At 44.1% G+C, this 17,072-nt stretch overlaps 1 protein-coding gene across 11 annotated transcripts in view; it reads left to right on the forward strand.

Moving 5' to 3' along the window:
- The window catches only part of Tnik (TRAF2 and NCK interacting kinase), a 408,685-nt gene that overhangs the window by 277,157 nt on the left and 114,456 nt on the right, over positions 1-17,072 (forward strand). For all 11 annotated transcript variants that reach the window (XM_006535517.3, XM_006535519.3, XM_006535518.3 and 8 more), the window contains 3 exons: positions 357-447; positions 2,911-3,041; positions 15,871-15,925. In XM_006535517.3, coding sequence (XP_006535580.1) covers positions 357-447; positions 2,911-3,041; positions 15,871-15,925 — 277 coding nt within the window. The remainder of the gene's footprint in view (positions 1-356; positions 448-2,910; positions 3,042-15,870; positions 15,926-17,072) is intronic.

A 17,072-nucleotide genomic window follows, 5' to 3' on the forward strand; every position in this document is an offset into this window, starting at 1 on the left:
CCAGAGCACTGTGCCAGCTGAAATTCAAGCTGGTAGAAACCTAGATGTACCATTGTGCATGCAGTTTGCTCTACATAGAGTTTCTAATCACATAGGGCCATCAGTACCCCATCATATCTGACAGATCTACCAATATCAGATCTAATGTATTTGGTCAGCATACAGTCATGTGTATATGCCAGTTGGTGCTGATAGTGGCCTGTAGCTCAGCTCAGCAACATAGCTATATGAAAATGAAATAAGCTCCTACAAGTATCTCTGGGTGAGTTGAGTTTGAAGGTGATTGTTAGCATTCAAAAGTGTGTTTCCATCTTCGTTTATATCCCATTAACTCTCTCGCCTCTTCATTCCATTAGGGCCTGAGTCACCTGCACCAGCACAAAGTGATTCATCGAGATATCAAAGGGCAGAACGTCTTGTTGACTGAAAATGCAGAGGTTAAGCTAGGTATGGACAGCATCATGGGGCACAGCACTGCCGGAGACAATAGGTGTCAGCAGTCCTTTATGTAAAGCTGTCACTGCTGACTTGGGGGTGGGGCATTTCCCCAAAGATGAAAGAAAAATAGTTCTTTTTTTTTTATTTAATCCATTTGAAAAGTATTTTCTCAAACCATCCTGAATAGTGGCTTGTGTGGTGACTAGAAGCCTACACTTAAGCACTGTGTAAAACTTTGTTTTCTGTAATGATTTGAAGTGACAGGCCTGGGCGTTACCACATTACACTTCATAGATGGTTTGTATCACTGCTGACATGATGGGTTATTGATAGCCCTAGATGTTTGGGTTTGGTTTTGTTCCATGAAAAATATTCATATTTGGAGGTATTTTGAATAATCCAGTTCTGCTGAGTTATACGTAAATTTACTTTATTATTTCCTACAGCTCCTGTATACAAGGGATTCTCCAGAGTCCACTTTGGGTGCAACCTGATTACCCCATTTCACCCTGACAGAGTTGGTTGGGGGAGAAATATTTTTCTTTAGCAAATATATCAGAGCACATATATAATTGCCTCTGTTGCTGTGTCCTGACCAAAACAAAAAACAAACAAAACAAAACAAACAAACAAAAAACAACTTAGAGGAGGAAATGTCTGTCTTTACTCACATTTGCAGATTACAGTCCATCAGTGGAGAAGGTCCAGGCAGTGGGAACTTGATGCTGCTAGTCAGATTCACAGCCAGGAGCAGGGGGAGTGAATGTTTATATACTCACTTTCTCCACTTTGAGACAACGCAGGACCCCAAATCCAGAGAATGGAGCCGCTCACAATGGGCTGGGTCTTCCCGCAGGCCACATCCATCCAAACTCATATGGAGACTCTCTTCCGGGCTGAGTTACAGCTGTTCCAGGGCCCTTTCACAGGAAATCTGGCAATTCTCTCATTTCATTATCTAGAAGGGGTTTTCTGTCCATGGAAATGTTCATTTCAAGATTAGAACACTTGACCTTCGCTTTTGATAAGATGCATAATTTCCCATTGTCTTAGCATCTGAAGCCAAACGTTCATCACAGGAGCATTTGCTTTTAAAAGGAAGAACTTATATTGTGCACCTAAATAGATCCACATATAGAGACGGGATAATCTAGCCTCGAGGACTTGCTGGTGCTGTTTAACAGGCTCTTGTTGGGAGTATAATGTATGCCACATCTCTCAAGAGATACTTGGATTAGCTCATGTGAACAGGCCTATTCTATGTTGCTATCTTCATCTTTGTATTGTTGATTTGGAAAACCAAACACACAGATAGTTTGATTAATAGCCACACTGTTTACCAGTTGCAGGACAGTATGTGAAAATGATGACAGTCTAACACAAACCCTTAGGTCTTGATTTCTATTTTGTGTGTGTTATCATTTGTGGCCATGAAGGCTTTTACCAAACTCCTACTTCTTTTGATCTCAGGGGAGCCTTGGTATAATCAAATACTACAATTTGTGATTTCCTCACTGGTGTATGTATCTACTTAATAATTAAATTTAAAAGTAGGCATTCGAGTTATAGAAATGGTAGAAGGGACCCAAATGCCCATCACCAGAGGAAAAGATAAAATGTAGAAATGGAAATTTAGTGGAAAATTATCCAGCATTAAAAAGGAAGAAAACTGTGACATACGTTACAGCCTGACTGAACTCTGAGGGCCTTATGTTATGTGAAATAAGATGTATTCTGTATAATTTTGCTTTTACAGGAGAGGGGAGTGTCCTAGGGATGGGAGCAGGAGGATGACTGGGTAATGTGTGGGACATAGGTTGTTAATGCTCAATGGTATAGAACCTCGCTGGCAGAAGATGAAAATGTTCCGGGGATGGATGGGGTGAGAATGATGCCATCTTAAAGGCTTTACTGGGCCCAGAAAATGTGCATAAAAGTGGATAAAATCTCTCCTAATAAAGTTACTCTTGCTGTAATAAAACATCATGGCCAAAGGAAATGGGTTAAGGGAAGGATTTATTTCAGCTCACAACTCTCAGGTCACACTCCATTACTGATCAAAGTCAGCATAGGAACTCAAGGCAGGAACCTGGAGGCAGGAGCTGAAGCAGAGGCCATGGAGGAGTGCTGCTTACTGGCTTGCTCCGTGCTACTTGCCTAGTTTGCATTTTTATCCTCCTCATGACTGCCTGTCCAGGGATGGTTCCACCCGCAATGGGCTAGGTCCCTCCATAATCATCTATCAAGAAAATCCCCTACAGACTTGCCTACAGGCAACATGATGGAGATGTTTATCTCAACTGAGTTTCTTCTCTATGCAGTGATAAACATAGTGATATCTCTATACAGAATAAACCAGATGAAATCATAACATTTATGTTATAGATACACTTTACTGCCTGAAGAACGCACATTCATTTTACCCTCACATCCAATCTGAGGTTCTAATTTATTCAACTGTCTTCTCATTAGTGGATTTTGGAGTGAGTGCCCAGCTTGACCGAACTGTGGGCAGGAGGAACACGTTCATCGGGACTCCCTACTGGATGGCACCAGAAGTCATTGCCTGTGATGAGAACCCGGATGCCACATATGATTTCAAGGTATGAGTTGGTTGGGCTGTGAAGCCATGTCCAGCCCCTTGTCCTCAGTTTTTCAGGGGATGATCCTCACAGGCACCTGCATGTGGCTTACACAAAAGGAGATTTGAAAAATGGTATCTGGATCTAAGATTGTAAGATACTCAAGTAATAACTGTTTCATAATGAATTTACCCACAGTATTTGGTTTCCTACTTACAAAATGATATTGAAATTATTTTCTATGCTTTTGAATGTATTCTTCTTACTCTTGAGAAATAGAGCAGGTTTGTGTTGTTGGTTATAGTTTCGTTTTGGCAATATTTATATTCTTATTTTTATCCTTTTTCATCTAATAAGTCTTTTGATTCATTTTTAATGATGCATAAAATTATTCAGCTCACAACTCTCAGGTCACACTCCATTACTGATCAAAGTTAGCATAGGAACTCACATTTGTACTCACATTTGTACTCACAATACACATTTGTAGCAGATGTGCAGCTTGGTCTTCATGTGGGTCCCCTAACAATTGGAGAGGGGACTGCCTCTGACTCTGTTGCCTGCCATTGGATCCCTTTCCCCTAACAGGACTGCCTGGTTGGGCCTCAGTGAGAGGATGTGCTTAGCCCTGCTGGGACTAGATGTCCCAGGGTGGGGTGGTACCCAAGCTGGGTCAGTACCCAAGGTGGGGCTTCCCCTTCTTCTTGGAGAGGGAGAGGGAGTAATGGGGGAGGGATTTGTAAGAGCGGGACTGGGAGGAAAGGAAGGAGTAGGAAGCTGTGATTCAGATGTAAAGTGGATAAAAAATATGTTATAGAAAGAAAAATATTCCATCTGTGCATACGAAAGGGGTTTCAGGCATTACTTCTATATATGCACAATATTTAAATCAGGATTAATATATTTGTCTAAACATCATCTTTTAAAGTGGAAAGTTTCAGAGGGCCTGAAGAGATAGCTCAGTTGGCAAAGTACCTGCTTCTGAAGCAGAAGGCCCTGAGTGAGTCTTCCCGAAGCCACACAGAAGGCAGTCATGGTGATGCAGGCTCGTAGTCCCAGCTCTGAGGAGAATCCCAGCCTTTCTAGCCAGCCAGCCTAGCAAGGTCCAAGCCAATGACTGACCCTGTATCAAAATTCAAGGCTTCAGAGAAATAATAGCCAAGACTGACATCTGTCCGACCCATGAAGGTGCAGACACACATATGCCTGCACACCCATGCTCAGTCACAAAGGTCTTCTAGCTTTCTCAAATGGGCTGCACACTATTGTAACTCTCTGTGGCTTCTGTGCCACAGCACTGAGGAACTCCTTGCTTCTACCAAACAAGAACACAGCGTATACTGGTCAACCTATTTATTCCACGCCCAAGCTAATATTCTCAAGGCTTCCTATGTTAAACCAAAATACAAATATCGGGGGCATCTTTTTATAGTTAAATGGCAGCAAGTTCCTCGTTTCTACGGGCTCACTGTAGATACTTCGTAGTTTCTTCTCTGTAGGAGAGATGGAGTAGAATGTAGGTCTATGCCTTGGCTTTCCTCTAGTGTGACTTGGCATCTCACAGAATTTTGATGGATCCCTTGTCACATTCAGTAAGCTTCTCCCGGCAGCCCTCCTTCATTCATCCCAACACAGTGACACGAGTCACAGTCATAAAGCCCCTCAAGAGCTGCAGCGTCTGGTGACATTGCTGCTGCATAAATCCCTGTTAAGAGAAAGTGAAACTGTGGACAGTGAGAGCTAGGGCCAGTTCAGAGTTCTCAGGCTAGGCACTAGGCAGAGAGACACCCTGTGGGCAAAAGGCGATACTACCTGGGTTTGCTTTGTTAGCTCAAGGACCTTCCCTCAAAATCCTACAAAGGGGGAAACTGGGGCCAGGTCTTCACAGGTGCATACCCAGTTGGTGACATTCTCTGAACTTCAACTTGAACATGAGTCTCCCAACTCTGCTCAAATCTCGGTAGTCACTTGTCCCACCCTGCAAAGGAGGGTCTCTTGTGGATTTGTGTGTTCTGTATTATATTATTATTTGATTGGTCTGATTTGCCTTTTTAAATGACTATGTTAAAAAAATTAAGATAAGTCAGCATCAAAAGGGCCTCTCTATGAAAAGAATCTGTGGGGTTCTTTTTTATTGCAGCCTCGTCTTGTGTGGTAGTTGCCTAGCTTCTGTATAAATCTCATATTTCTCATCCAAATAGTACATTTGAGGAATTTCTCTCTTAAAGTTCACTTACTTCTCCCCATTTGGTTACTGTTTTTAATCAGGTGAGCTCCATGCAAACACTGAAGTCTTTGAGAGCCAGTGTCTCCGAGCATTGATGAAATCATTCGCCTCTTTAGAGAAATGCAAGCTCGAAAACATAATAATCACCCTTCTTCCCTCAAAGTTAGTCCCTCTAATGACCTGACGGCAATCTGTCTGAGAGCAGCTGCCTCGTTAAAAATTAATCCCCTGCCAAAATAAATGTCATTTATTTAAACTGCTAATGATCAGCACATTTGAATAATTCCATTTGCAAATCCGAGAGAGGATGCACTACAAAATATATATCCCAGACGAGATATGCATATTTTAATTGGCTGTAAGCAACTCTTCAAACTGTGGTCGTATTTAACACGTGTTAACTAGTTTACATCTGTGCCATAGATAATTTGAAGCACTTCAAAATATACCAGGAGGGAACTGGAGGGTTGGTTCAGAGGTTAAGAGCACTTGTTGCTCTTGGAAGACCCAAGGGTTCAAAATACCAGAATCCACGTGGTGCATCTCACCCATCTTTAACTCGAATTTTAAAGGACCCAGTGTCCTCTTCTGACCTCCCAGGGCACCAGGCACACACATGGTGCACAGAAACAACATGCAGAAAATACCAATACACATAAATAAATAAAACTAAATTTTAAAATAAGACTAGTTATACAAGGAAGAACCAGAGTGTCTAGATTTTCACCCCTGACTTAATCTTTTAAGTGGGCTATATTTATGTGCAGTGTATTTGTTTGAAGAATAGACAAGACCTCTGTGGCTGATTTGTTTTTAGGAGAGTACCTAGAATAAGCTTTTCCCTTTGGCCAATCCAGAGCTTGGAATTGAGTTCAAATCTTGGACTTCTTTCCTCAGACAACTGCTAAGAAATTCTGTTTAGAGATGATGTGATACCAATATGTAAGAATAATTTTTTTTTTTTACAAAAAGAAGTCTTAAAAGGGTCCTCACAGAGAAAACAGGTCCAACAATGTCAGTCATTTAGACTGTACTGTGAACTTCTTTATAAAGATAGCTATGCACATAAGTTGTTCAAAGAAAACTCCATGCCTAGGCTGTGATTTGTGCTCTTCACCCGTCAAGAGGAAAAGCAGCTTGTCCGAAGAGCTGATGGAAAGGATGAAGTAGAAAGGAATACTGGGGAGTGGCAGGGATTTTATTTTGATGACTTCATGATTTTACTCAGAACCAGAGAAGATGGAGATCTTTACAGCCTCTCCATTACTCTATTTTACCTTGTGCCCAGGAATGTGGTCTGTCAGCAGGAGACTACTTGACAGCAAGTTGACTTTGAAAGTATCTAATCAATCACTCTGGGTGTGTACTTAATGAACTCCCACTGTGTGTGTGTCTGTGTGTGTCTGTGTATGTTTGTGTATGTGTGTGTGCACCCACATGCGCATGAGTGTGTGTGTGTGTGTGTGTGTGTGTGTGTGTGTGTGTGTGTGTGTGTGTGTGTAGTTAGCTGAGCTGTCTCTGTATAACCCATTTCCTAGTGGAGCATTCACCAGAGACCTATGATGCTCCAGGATTTGGTCCATGTAGGGGAATAGTCTATTTGAACCAACAGGAATCCCAGCCTCAGCAATGATCTCAAATGTTGAACTCTCACATACATTAAATGTATGCTTCCAGCATTTTCAGGTAGTGTTGATTGAATAATTGATACTTTGAGCAGCACTGGATTCTGTAAGCTTCACCAAGAAAGTGCTGGCTTTAAAATGAAGGTGAAATGCCAAAGTCCATAGTTTGGTTTTGTTATGTTATTATTATTATTATTTTGTTATTTTATTTTGTTATTTATCATTTATTATTATTGATTGACTATTATTTAGTTTATTTTTGAGGTGCTTTTAAGAACTGGTAGAAGTTTCTATTTTTCCAAATTCCCTTTTTGAAGATTTCTAATTGTGTATGCCTGTGCATGTGCGCGTGTGTGTGTGTGTGTGTGTGTATGCACGCACACGTGCATGTGTACCTGATTGCAGATGCTTTTGGAGGCCACTGGAGGGTGTCAGATCTTTCTGAGCTGGAGTTATGGGTGGTTGTGAGCCATGCAATGTGGGTGCTCAGAACTGAACTTAGGTCTTGTGTTAGGACAGAACCTATTCATAATGACTGAACCATCTTTCCAGTTCAGAACTTTCTTTTGAAAGTCAAAGTAACTGAATATCCTAAGGACATCAGTGGAAAGGAGTGTGAGGAGATGGGGTTTTCACTGTAGTCTGGTTTTGTGTGGAATCTGCTGGGTACGGGGGAAATCTCACCAAATGCTTAGGAGGAGAGCCTGCATTGCATTTGCCTGGTGTGCTGGCTTTCCCCTGGGGGCCCTTCCATTCTCGTTTTCAGAAATTCTGTCAAAACACTTCAAGCAAAAGGAAAGGTTTCATTTCTCTTGTAAGTATGCAGGGCAATAATGAAAGCTTTCCTATTTAATAATAAGCATTCAAAGATTTGAAATTAATAAAACTGTTCAAAATTCCTAGGCTGTTTAAACTGGTATTTTTAAAACTTACTGTGAGTTGTATTTCAGTAGGATGGAATCTGACAGGTATTTTATCGTCCTAAGTAATTGCCTCAACAGATACGTAGTAAAGGAAGTTCTCTGTGGCCAAGTCCACATCCATCAGAATTGGTTGGATAAAAACGGAATTCTCTATCCAGTGGAATACTGTGCACCACTTGAATGATGAGGCGCTGGAGTATCCTGTGTGCTTGGTACCCAAATGTAAATACCAAAGCTTCCTCCTCTTAATGTAGTCTTACTCCAACTCCCCTGATGTGGGAACACACATACATACATACATACATACATACATACACACATACATACATACATACATACATGCATACACACATACATACATACATACATACACACACATACATACATACATGCATACATACATACATACACACATACATACATGCATGCATGCATACATACATACATACACACATACATACATACATACATACATACACACATACATACATGCATGCATGCATGCATACATACATACATACACACATACATACACACATACATACATGCATACACACATACATACATACACACATACACACGTACACACATACACACATACACACATGTATGCACGTACATGCACGCATGTGCACATGCATATACACAATGGGGTGGTGGTCAGTCTGCAAATATCCTGGAATGCAGAAGAGTACTTGGTCTTCGAGCACTTGAATGATGAATTCTTAGGTCTTATTTTATTTCTGTCCTGTTTAATGCCTTTGCATCAGTAGAACTTACTCATATAATTAAGCTAGTGAGGTAATAGAAGTAAGTCCAAGGAAATGCCTCCTCCCCACACCCCATGTCTAGTGGGCTCCTGCCTATGAGCCTGGCCTTTCAAAACCTGCTGTGTCGCTCACCTCTATTGTATCAAGAGCCTTGTCTCACAAAAGTGGCAGCCTCTCTGCAGGTGTGGGTGTTTCCACTGCTTGCCAAGAAACGGCTCAGCTCCTTCAGTATCCCAGAACCCAGACTTTATTCAGGCAGCATGCAAATGGCCCTTTGAACAAGGGGGTCAGCTGGAAATGAGGTGAGCAGTTATGTAATGGGAGAATCACCGGAAGGCAGGTATCATAGAGAACACATTGGATAGATTGCCAAGCAGGGTAGAAATTCCATTTGTAAGCATCTCCTGCTTCCTGTGTACTAAGCCCTATACATAGGTCCTTCTGAATTTGCTCAGACAGAAGACGACAATGCAGTCACCAGGTAGTGCCACCAGGTGGGATTGTCTCCTCAGTCTCAGCAGCAGTCTCCCTTCCTTCAGGGACAGTGCTGAAGGAAGGGAGACTGATCCAGTGGAGGATGGGTCTCCCCACAGTCTCCCATGGCAGGAATGGGCGGTGTCTCTTTGTTTTCTCTGTGATGGGGTTATCAGTGGCTGCGGCTGCCTGGACCTCCTCACTGACCCTCCCTTGGGTCGTCTAGCATGGAGGTATCTGAAATGAGAGTGAGCATGATTGATACTTTGAAGTCAGACAGGACGGCTATAAACCAGACCATGCCTCTTATTCTTGCAGTGCCTCCGGGGAACCATTTAACTTCTCTGGGCCTGCACAAAACGTGAATAATCAATTATCTATCACAATGTTGTAATACCATAAAGTGGGTTAATATTTATAAAGCTATCACACAGTGTCTGACACGTGCTAAGAGATGGGGTGGGGCAGTTTTGTAGTCACACATCTCAGGAAAGGCTGCTTTTTCTGACGATTCTTTGTGACCTAAGGAAACAAGCAGTTTCTTATAACCCAGCTCTCTGTGGGTGTTGTCCATCTCTTGTTGGCTCCTTTTAAACCAGAACTTGCTTCTCTGCAGCTCCTACCGGTAGTCTAAGTAGATCTTCATAAGGACCACACGCATGTATATGATTTTTTTATTGAAAACTTTCAAAACAGAAAGACAAACTACACGTCCATGTCCAAATGGAAGACTATTTTCATGGCTCGGAAGCCTAAAAGTCTCTCACTGTGGGCCCCCACTAGCAGAGTGTGGTCAGATGTCAGAAAGATAAACAATTGTGAGGGCCTAAGTATCCCAAAGTGAGGGTAGCTTGGTGGTTTAGACAGACAGACAATCGCTTGATAACAAGTACACACAGCATGGATGGTTCTACAGTGCTTCCCAGCCATGAAAATAGTCTTCCATTTGGACATGCAAGCTGACTGAGCTGTCAGTTGATAATAAATGACCCCGAGAGTCCTTCTGCACCTTATTTGTTAAATGTCTGCTATGTGCATCGTGTCATGTTAGGTACTTAGAGCATATCAACTTATTGAATTCTTATATCAACCCCGCACGCTATGTGTTCTCTTCACGTTGCAGCTGAGGAAATGGAATCCCGACTCTTGCTGGCTTGGTCTTGCCACTGTGTTTCCAGCTGTGTCAGAGACATTCAGAGTCTGTGGCTGCAGGGGTGCACACCAGGCTCCTGGCTAGTCCCTCATCCAGAGTGGCAGTTTTAACCTAGGGATGCTTTGCTTCTCTTCCACTCTGATGGGGCAGCCCGGGTCAGAAAGAATGCCTTTTGTTTTGTGTAGGTTACTGTGTGCCAAATGTCCCCAGGCCCCAGCCAGAAGCTGTACCTTGCGCCTGCCTTCTGAGAGGCACTATAATTTGTCTCTGTTCTGTTTGTAATGTGCACAGGGATGGGCTGTTAGTCATGCTGCAGGCACGGCAGCCCAGTGCTGAGGAAAGAGTGAATTTCCCACCACCAGTCAGGATGAGCCGCACCATGGCCAGGAGGAAACGTAAGGCCTGCCTCCCCCACTTCCTCCCTGCTCCCCTCTTGCCATCACCTTGCCAGTGGGAATGGGGCACTTTCTCCTTTAAGTTCTGAAGTGTCTTTGGGATCCAGTAATGCATCTCAAGGTTAGGCAGGGCCTGTCAGGGACGTTTACAGCTTGCAACACAGGCAGTTAAGCAGAGATTACAAGCAGCTTTGGCTTTATCTGAACAGGAATTTAAGAACATAAATATTTCCTCTTGGAAAAATAGTATAACTCTAGTCCAAAATGATCCTGTTAATAATGGGAAACAAAGACGTCAAGAAGCAATAGTCATGTGACTAGCCTGGTCATGTGACTAGACAAGGATGCACAGTTTATTTGGATGGAATGATGGGGCTTTTGGTTATAACTGGTGTGTGTGTGTGTGTGTGTGTGTGTGTGTGTGTGTGTGTGTTTAAGAAGGCTAATCAAGAGAGGCATCGCTTTTTTACTATCCATTCCTGCTTCCTGTGGTACAGTTCTAGGATTTCCCTATTGTCAAACTCTGCCTCTTCGTGTTTCTCTTCTACTACTGCTGTGAATGTGTACACACACACACACCACACACCACACACACACAGCACACCACACATATACATACTACATGTATACATGTATGCAAACATATACATACACACACGCATGTATGCACATATACATATCTATACATGTATACACACAAACATATATATATATATATATATATACACACACACACACACACACACACACACACACACATATAGATACATACACACTTACTTAGGGTCATTTTCAAGTATCTTTGGCTGGAATCACCCTTACCCCATCACTGGAAATCTAGAGTAACGAAGCCCAGAGCCAATGTGAGGAGCATGGCTATCTATCTATCTTCAGAAGCTCTGCCTCCCTCCCCCCTTCCTTCCCCAGCATCATTCATCAGTAGTTGGCATGTTGCCCCCGGTTGCAAGATGGGTGTTGTAACTCCAGACGCCATGTTTTTATTCAAGGCATTAAGAAGTTGAAAGGAGTTTGTAAGACAGCAGCTGTGTTAGCTCCCTATTTTGGGAAAAGCACAAGCCCCCAGGGCTGTTTGTGTATGTCTCATTGGCTGTAGATCTGGTCACAAATCTAACTCCCTGCCAGAGGTCCAGGAGAAGCAGCTATGGGGTACTCTGAAGTGGCAGGAGCTGTGGCAGTGGGGGTTAAAGGTGCCTTCAGGTTAACCGACAAATGGTGTCTGCCACAACTACATGGAGGGTAACCATGACAACCAAACTGGCAGGCCAAGGAACCCTCACCCAAGCAGAGAGAGCGAGCAGAGAAAATCCATATGCTTGAGCCCCACTGTGCACCAGATTTTGTGCTAGGCAGTGTTCCTGAAAACATGCACGCCACCGGCACCTCCTGTGCCATTGAAAAAGCTAAGCTGGGCAGCTTTCTCCAAGTCACTAAATTAGAAACCTGGAACTGAATCTGGCTCTCTCTGCTTTGAAAACCTGTTCTCTCTACCAACCTATAGTTCCTATAGGCAGCTCAGACTGGCTTTGAAGCATAGCAATGGGAAGCTTGGGACATCCCAGCACCTTCGTTTTTTGCAGCACCTCAGTCACCTGTGGATAAAGGGAGAATTAGGAACAGTTATTTATGGGTTGCTAACCTGAAGATGAGTACTCAAGACCTAGCACTGTAATAATAATTAGAGAAGGATCGGCCAAGGCCATGGGAGAGAGACCCAGCTCCATTTAACCCATGGAGCTGAGCTCCTCTGGAATCGGGGCCATGGAGATCTGTGAATACAGCTGACCCCACTATTTGCTTTTTGCTCTCATGTGCCTTCTCCTTGTTTGTTAATTTAGTGTGTCTATAGTAAGGACCTACTATGTGCCAGCACTGTTCAGTGAACAAAATGAAGATCTATGACACAAGGCCTTATCTTATTCCCTCTGTATTCTCTCTCTCTCTCTCTCATTTGTATATGTTGATGTAAAGGGTGTAATGACAACACAGAATGCTGTCAATAGAGAGCATGGTGAGGGGAGTCACCCATGTGAGAGGCTAGCATGAGGAAAAGGTTGGCACAAGAGAAGGAAGCCGAGGGAATCCAGACTTCTTGGAGGGGAGGAGTCAGGAGGGGCCAACTTGCACATCTCTGGGGATCTGCCCTCTTTACCACATCTCCCTCCATGTAGGGAAGTCTGTACAGAAGCTTGGAGACAGAAGTGAAGTTAGCTGCACTGAGCATTTTATCTCAGTCTCAAGCCTGGCTGGAGCCCTCTCAGCTTGGGGCCATCAGTTCCTTTCAAATGTGTGAACTGTCCCACCTGCTCAAAGCTCACTGGGCCTAAAGGCCATTTCAGTCTACTCCTGCCCTGTCAGCTCACAGCTGAGAGCCTGACTCCTCCTTCATGCTACAGAAACACTCGCCCCTGGGCTACCAGGAAACTGCCAGAGGAACTACCAAGTCCTGAGGACAGTGGAGTATTATCAAGTAATTCAGGGACCTTTTATGATGACCCTCAGTTTCCAGACTTTTTTTCCCTTTCGGTGCCTGGCCACTCCTACACCGGGAATGACTTGGTGTTCTCATCATGTTCCCAAGCAACTACCTTTCTCTACCAACTCGTAAAGCCCAGACTAGAGGGCAAAGCGTTTTCATCTTTGTCGGGTTTCACTCCTGAGCCAATAGTAACAGGTGAGCCTGGAGCTCAACAAGCAAGGCCAGGAGACTCAAGGCACAGTCACCACGTGCGTGGGGGTACACGCACCACACACCAGTGGGATTGTGTGCTATGGAACTTGGGAAGAAATCCAGAAAGAGAGCAGAGAGAGGACAGAGTTGACTCCCTGTACTGTGGTGACTTGAGATCTAAGCACAGTGCCTTACTCTCTCCATTGCTGTGAGCTCTAAAGAGATTGCACTCTGTGGGAAAGCCTGGGCACCCTGGATATCCCTTTGTATATTATAAGAAATCCTGCTCAAATACTGAACAGACCTGGCTTCCATTCACAGGCTTCTGGGTTCTAGTGAATGACCCAGCATCTATACCATGGCTCCCTTCCAACTATGCCTTTTGACCCTCCCCCCCCCCCCGCCTCCCCCCCCCCCCAGCGCGCACCCTTCCTCACTTCCCCCCTCCCCGCCACCTGCCACGAGAGTTTGCTTGGTGGGAATAGTGAGGGAGCTTCACTTTAATATCTATAATGTGAGGATTGAATAATGTGCATGAAATTCCCAAGATGTTGGGAGTGTGGTGGCTAATGACACCACGGTGCATGCAGGTCAGAGAGTCAGGCCCACATTAAGTTTTCTTACCCATCCACTGGAACACTGGAATAGCGAGCAATTTCTGAGCTCATCTCACTGGCTTTGTTCTTGTCTTGGTGGCTCCAGCCATGCTGCCCTTACAATCATGTCACCTGTGGGGAAACATGCGTGCTAATAGACATGGAGATTTCTTCTGGTAAAGTGAGAAGCACTGGGCTGGAAAACTCAGATTAGAGCCTGAAAGTCAGTCTAAACCTACGAAGGCAAGTTATAGCTTTTTTTTCCCAAAAACAATTTTTATTAGATATTTTCTTCGTTTACATTTCAAATGTTGTCCCGAAAATCCCCTATACCCTCCCCTCACCCTGCTCCCCAACCCACACACTCTTGTTTTCAGGCCCTGGCATTCCCTGTACTGGGGCATATAATCTTCACAAGACCAAGGGCCTCTCCTCCCGACCAACTAGGCCATCTTCTGCTACATATGCAGATAGAGACACGAGCTCTGGGGGGTACTAGTTAGTTCATATTATTCTTCCTCCTATAGGGTTGCAGACCCCTTCAGCTCCTTGGGTACTTTCTCTAGCTCCTCCATTGGGGGCCCTGTGTTCCATCCTATAGATGACTGTGAGCATCCACTTCTGTATTTGCCAGGCACCGGCATAGCCTCACAGGAGACAGCTATATCAGGGTCCTGTCAGCAAGATCTTGCTGGCATATGCAATAGTGTCTGGGTTTAGTGGCTGTTTATGGGATGGATCCCCTGGTGGAGCAGTCTCTGGATTGTCCTTCCTTCCATCTCAGATCCAAACTTTGTCTCTATAACTCCTTCCATGGATATTTTGTTCCCCACTCTAAGGCAGGTTATAACTTAAAGAGCTATTTTCCATTGGCAGTTTGCAAACAAGTTGGAGAACATGTGGTTGTCCACACTGAAATGTCCATGCACACCCTATTGTCATCATGCCACAGTAAAGGACATGTTGTTGTTCATTAAACAAAGTAGATGTGCCTAGAATACCTCCTAAATAGTCTGCCAGCTCTACCTGTTGGTATTTCTTCAGAAGGCATAAAAGCTTGTACCGAAGACCCAGACATTTCATAGAGAATAGCTCAACCTGGAGACACTCCAAATGCCTGTCAGCAAGTGAGCTCAAACTCCAGTGCATCACTCAGTAGAATACTACTAAAGAACAAGAGGGCATGAAGAGCCGAGATATGGTACAAGAGAGAGGACCTTTGGGAACTCTCTGATTAGCAATTCGAACCAGACTCGAGAGGCACCTACTGTTACATTTCTTTTCTATAAAATTTGGAAGATGAAATCAATCTACCATGACAGAGAACAGGTGGGTAAGTTACCTAGACAGTCGAACGAAGGATGGGGAAGAAAGGGGAAGCTTCAGGGGGGAGAGTGCCATCTTCTGGAGGTGTGATGTTTGTTGCCGTGGTGGTGGGGTCACATTAGTGACCTAGCTCATCAAACAGTATACGTCATACATGTGCCATTTACTATGTAACAACTATAATTCAATAAAAGCATTGAAAGAAAAACTGCATATCTGATAGAAAAATAGAAAGGGGAGACTATTTAGAGAATGGAAGGGAAAGAGGTGGATAATGGAAGAGAGCCAGGAGGAAGGTCCACACTAGGCAGATGTTCTGACAACAGCATGAAATCCACTATTTTACAAGAATTAAAAAAAAAATTGAAAAGAGCAAAATTTCACATGGTTTGACTGACATTTAAATCTCAGTAATAAAGTAACTTTTTAAAACCTTATATTTCTTTCCATACATTTATTGGAAACATACTATTTGCCAGACAGGCACCAGGAAAATACATATGATGAGAAGTGAGCGTGACTCCTCTGGCTTTGCAGCTGGTTGGAGAAATAGGTTTGTAAAGACAATGGATTGACTTCCCCACAGGCTGTTCCGAAGTAATTACCAGGTTTAACCAAATTGTCCTCTGTTGATTGAATTTATGTGTGTATCTGTGCTTTCTTGTTTTGCAGAGTGACTTGTGGTCTTTGGGAATCACCGCCATTGAGATGGCAGAAGGTGCCCCCCGTAAGTTCCTTCCTCTGGGGGAAATCTGCTGCTGGTTGGTTCTGCAGGTCCTGCGGGCTCCTTGCCAGGGCTGCGGTTGGCCTACTTCTGCTACGCTGAGCTCGGCATGGGTCTGATGTGGCGTATTTAGAAAGCAGAGGCAATTTAAATCAACCAGGAATCTGTTTGTTGCAGAGCAGTGTGCAGATCTGTGTTTTGCTAGGAAGAAGAGTGCAGACACTGGAGGAGGCGTTTTGTCTTGCCCACTTACAGTGTGGCTCATTCTGGAGGCACTGCGCCTCTCTCACAGGCACCATAGACACTCCCACAGACAAGGTCAGCTCCCCACTACAAAACTCCAAAGCTGAATTCCTCAGGTGCAGCCTTCGCAAATCCCTGAAGTCGGAGGCTGACCCTCTTATGAAAATATAAACATTTGGAGCTTTAGATGTCTGTGCCCTTATTGGAGCCCTGTCCCAGACACTGGCAACCTTGAGAACTTCCCAAGTTCCCTGGGACTTTCTGTGTTAGTACCAAAGAACACCTCTGGGAGCTGCAGCGGTGGCCTGGGAGACTTTGACTGGACCTCCCAGACCCCCTGACGGAGTCTTCCTTTACCCACCCATGCCAACCACAGTAAAGACAGCAAGGCTCGCCCTTTCCTGACAGACAAGGATTCACTTTGCAGGCAGCTGTGATTCAAGCAACACCCAGGCAGACTGTGTCTGGATTACAGGACAGTCTAGATCCTCCCTCCCCTAACCCAGGGCTATAGTTGCATAGTGATAGTGAACCTTTCCCGGCAACTTTTCTACCTTCCTTTACATGGGAACTGGCCCCAGTCACGTCCTTGCTTGTGTTTCCTACCCTGTCACACTTGCTCAGCCACTTTTCCCAGGACTGAAAAGGCCCTTCACCCTCAGGACAGATGGTTCTTAAACTCAGGACTCTTCCTGACCCCGTGACTGCTGTCACACCGTCACTGCTGTCACGAGGATCTAAGTTCCTTGAATCCATCTGCAACATGACTGCCCGGGAGTGTTTGTTGACAAGATTGCCTTTGTTCACAATGACATTTGTGAGTCAGAAAATTTGGATACCACAGTCTTAAAACTGTGTTATCATCCCTAGTGGTAGACAGGACTATAAATAAACTCTGCCCACAGAA

This window comes from Mus musculus, chromosome 3, assembly GCF_000001635.26.
Source record: "Mus musculus strain C57BL/6J chromosome 3, GRCm38.p6 C57BL/6J".
Lineage (NCBI taxonomy): Eukaryota > Metazoa > Chordata > Mammalia > Rodentia > Muridae > Mus > Mus musculus.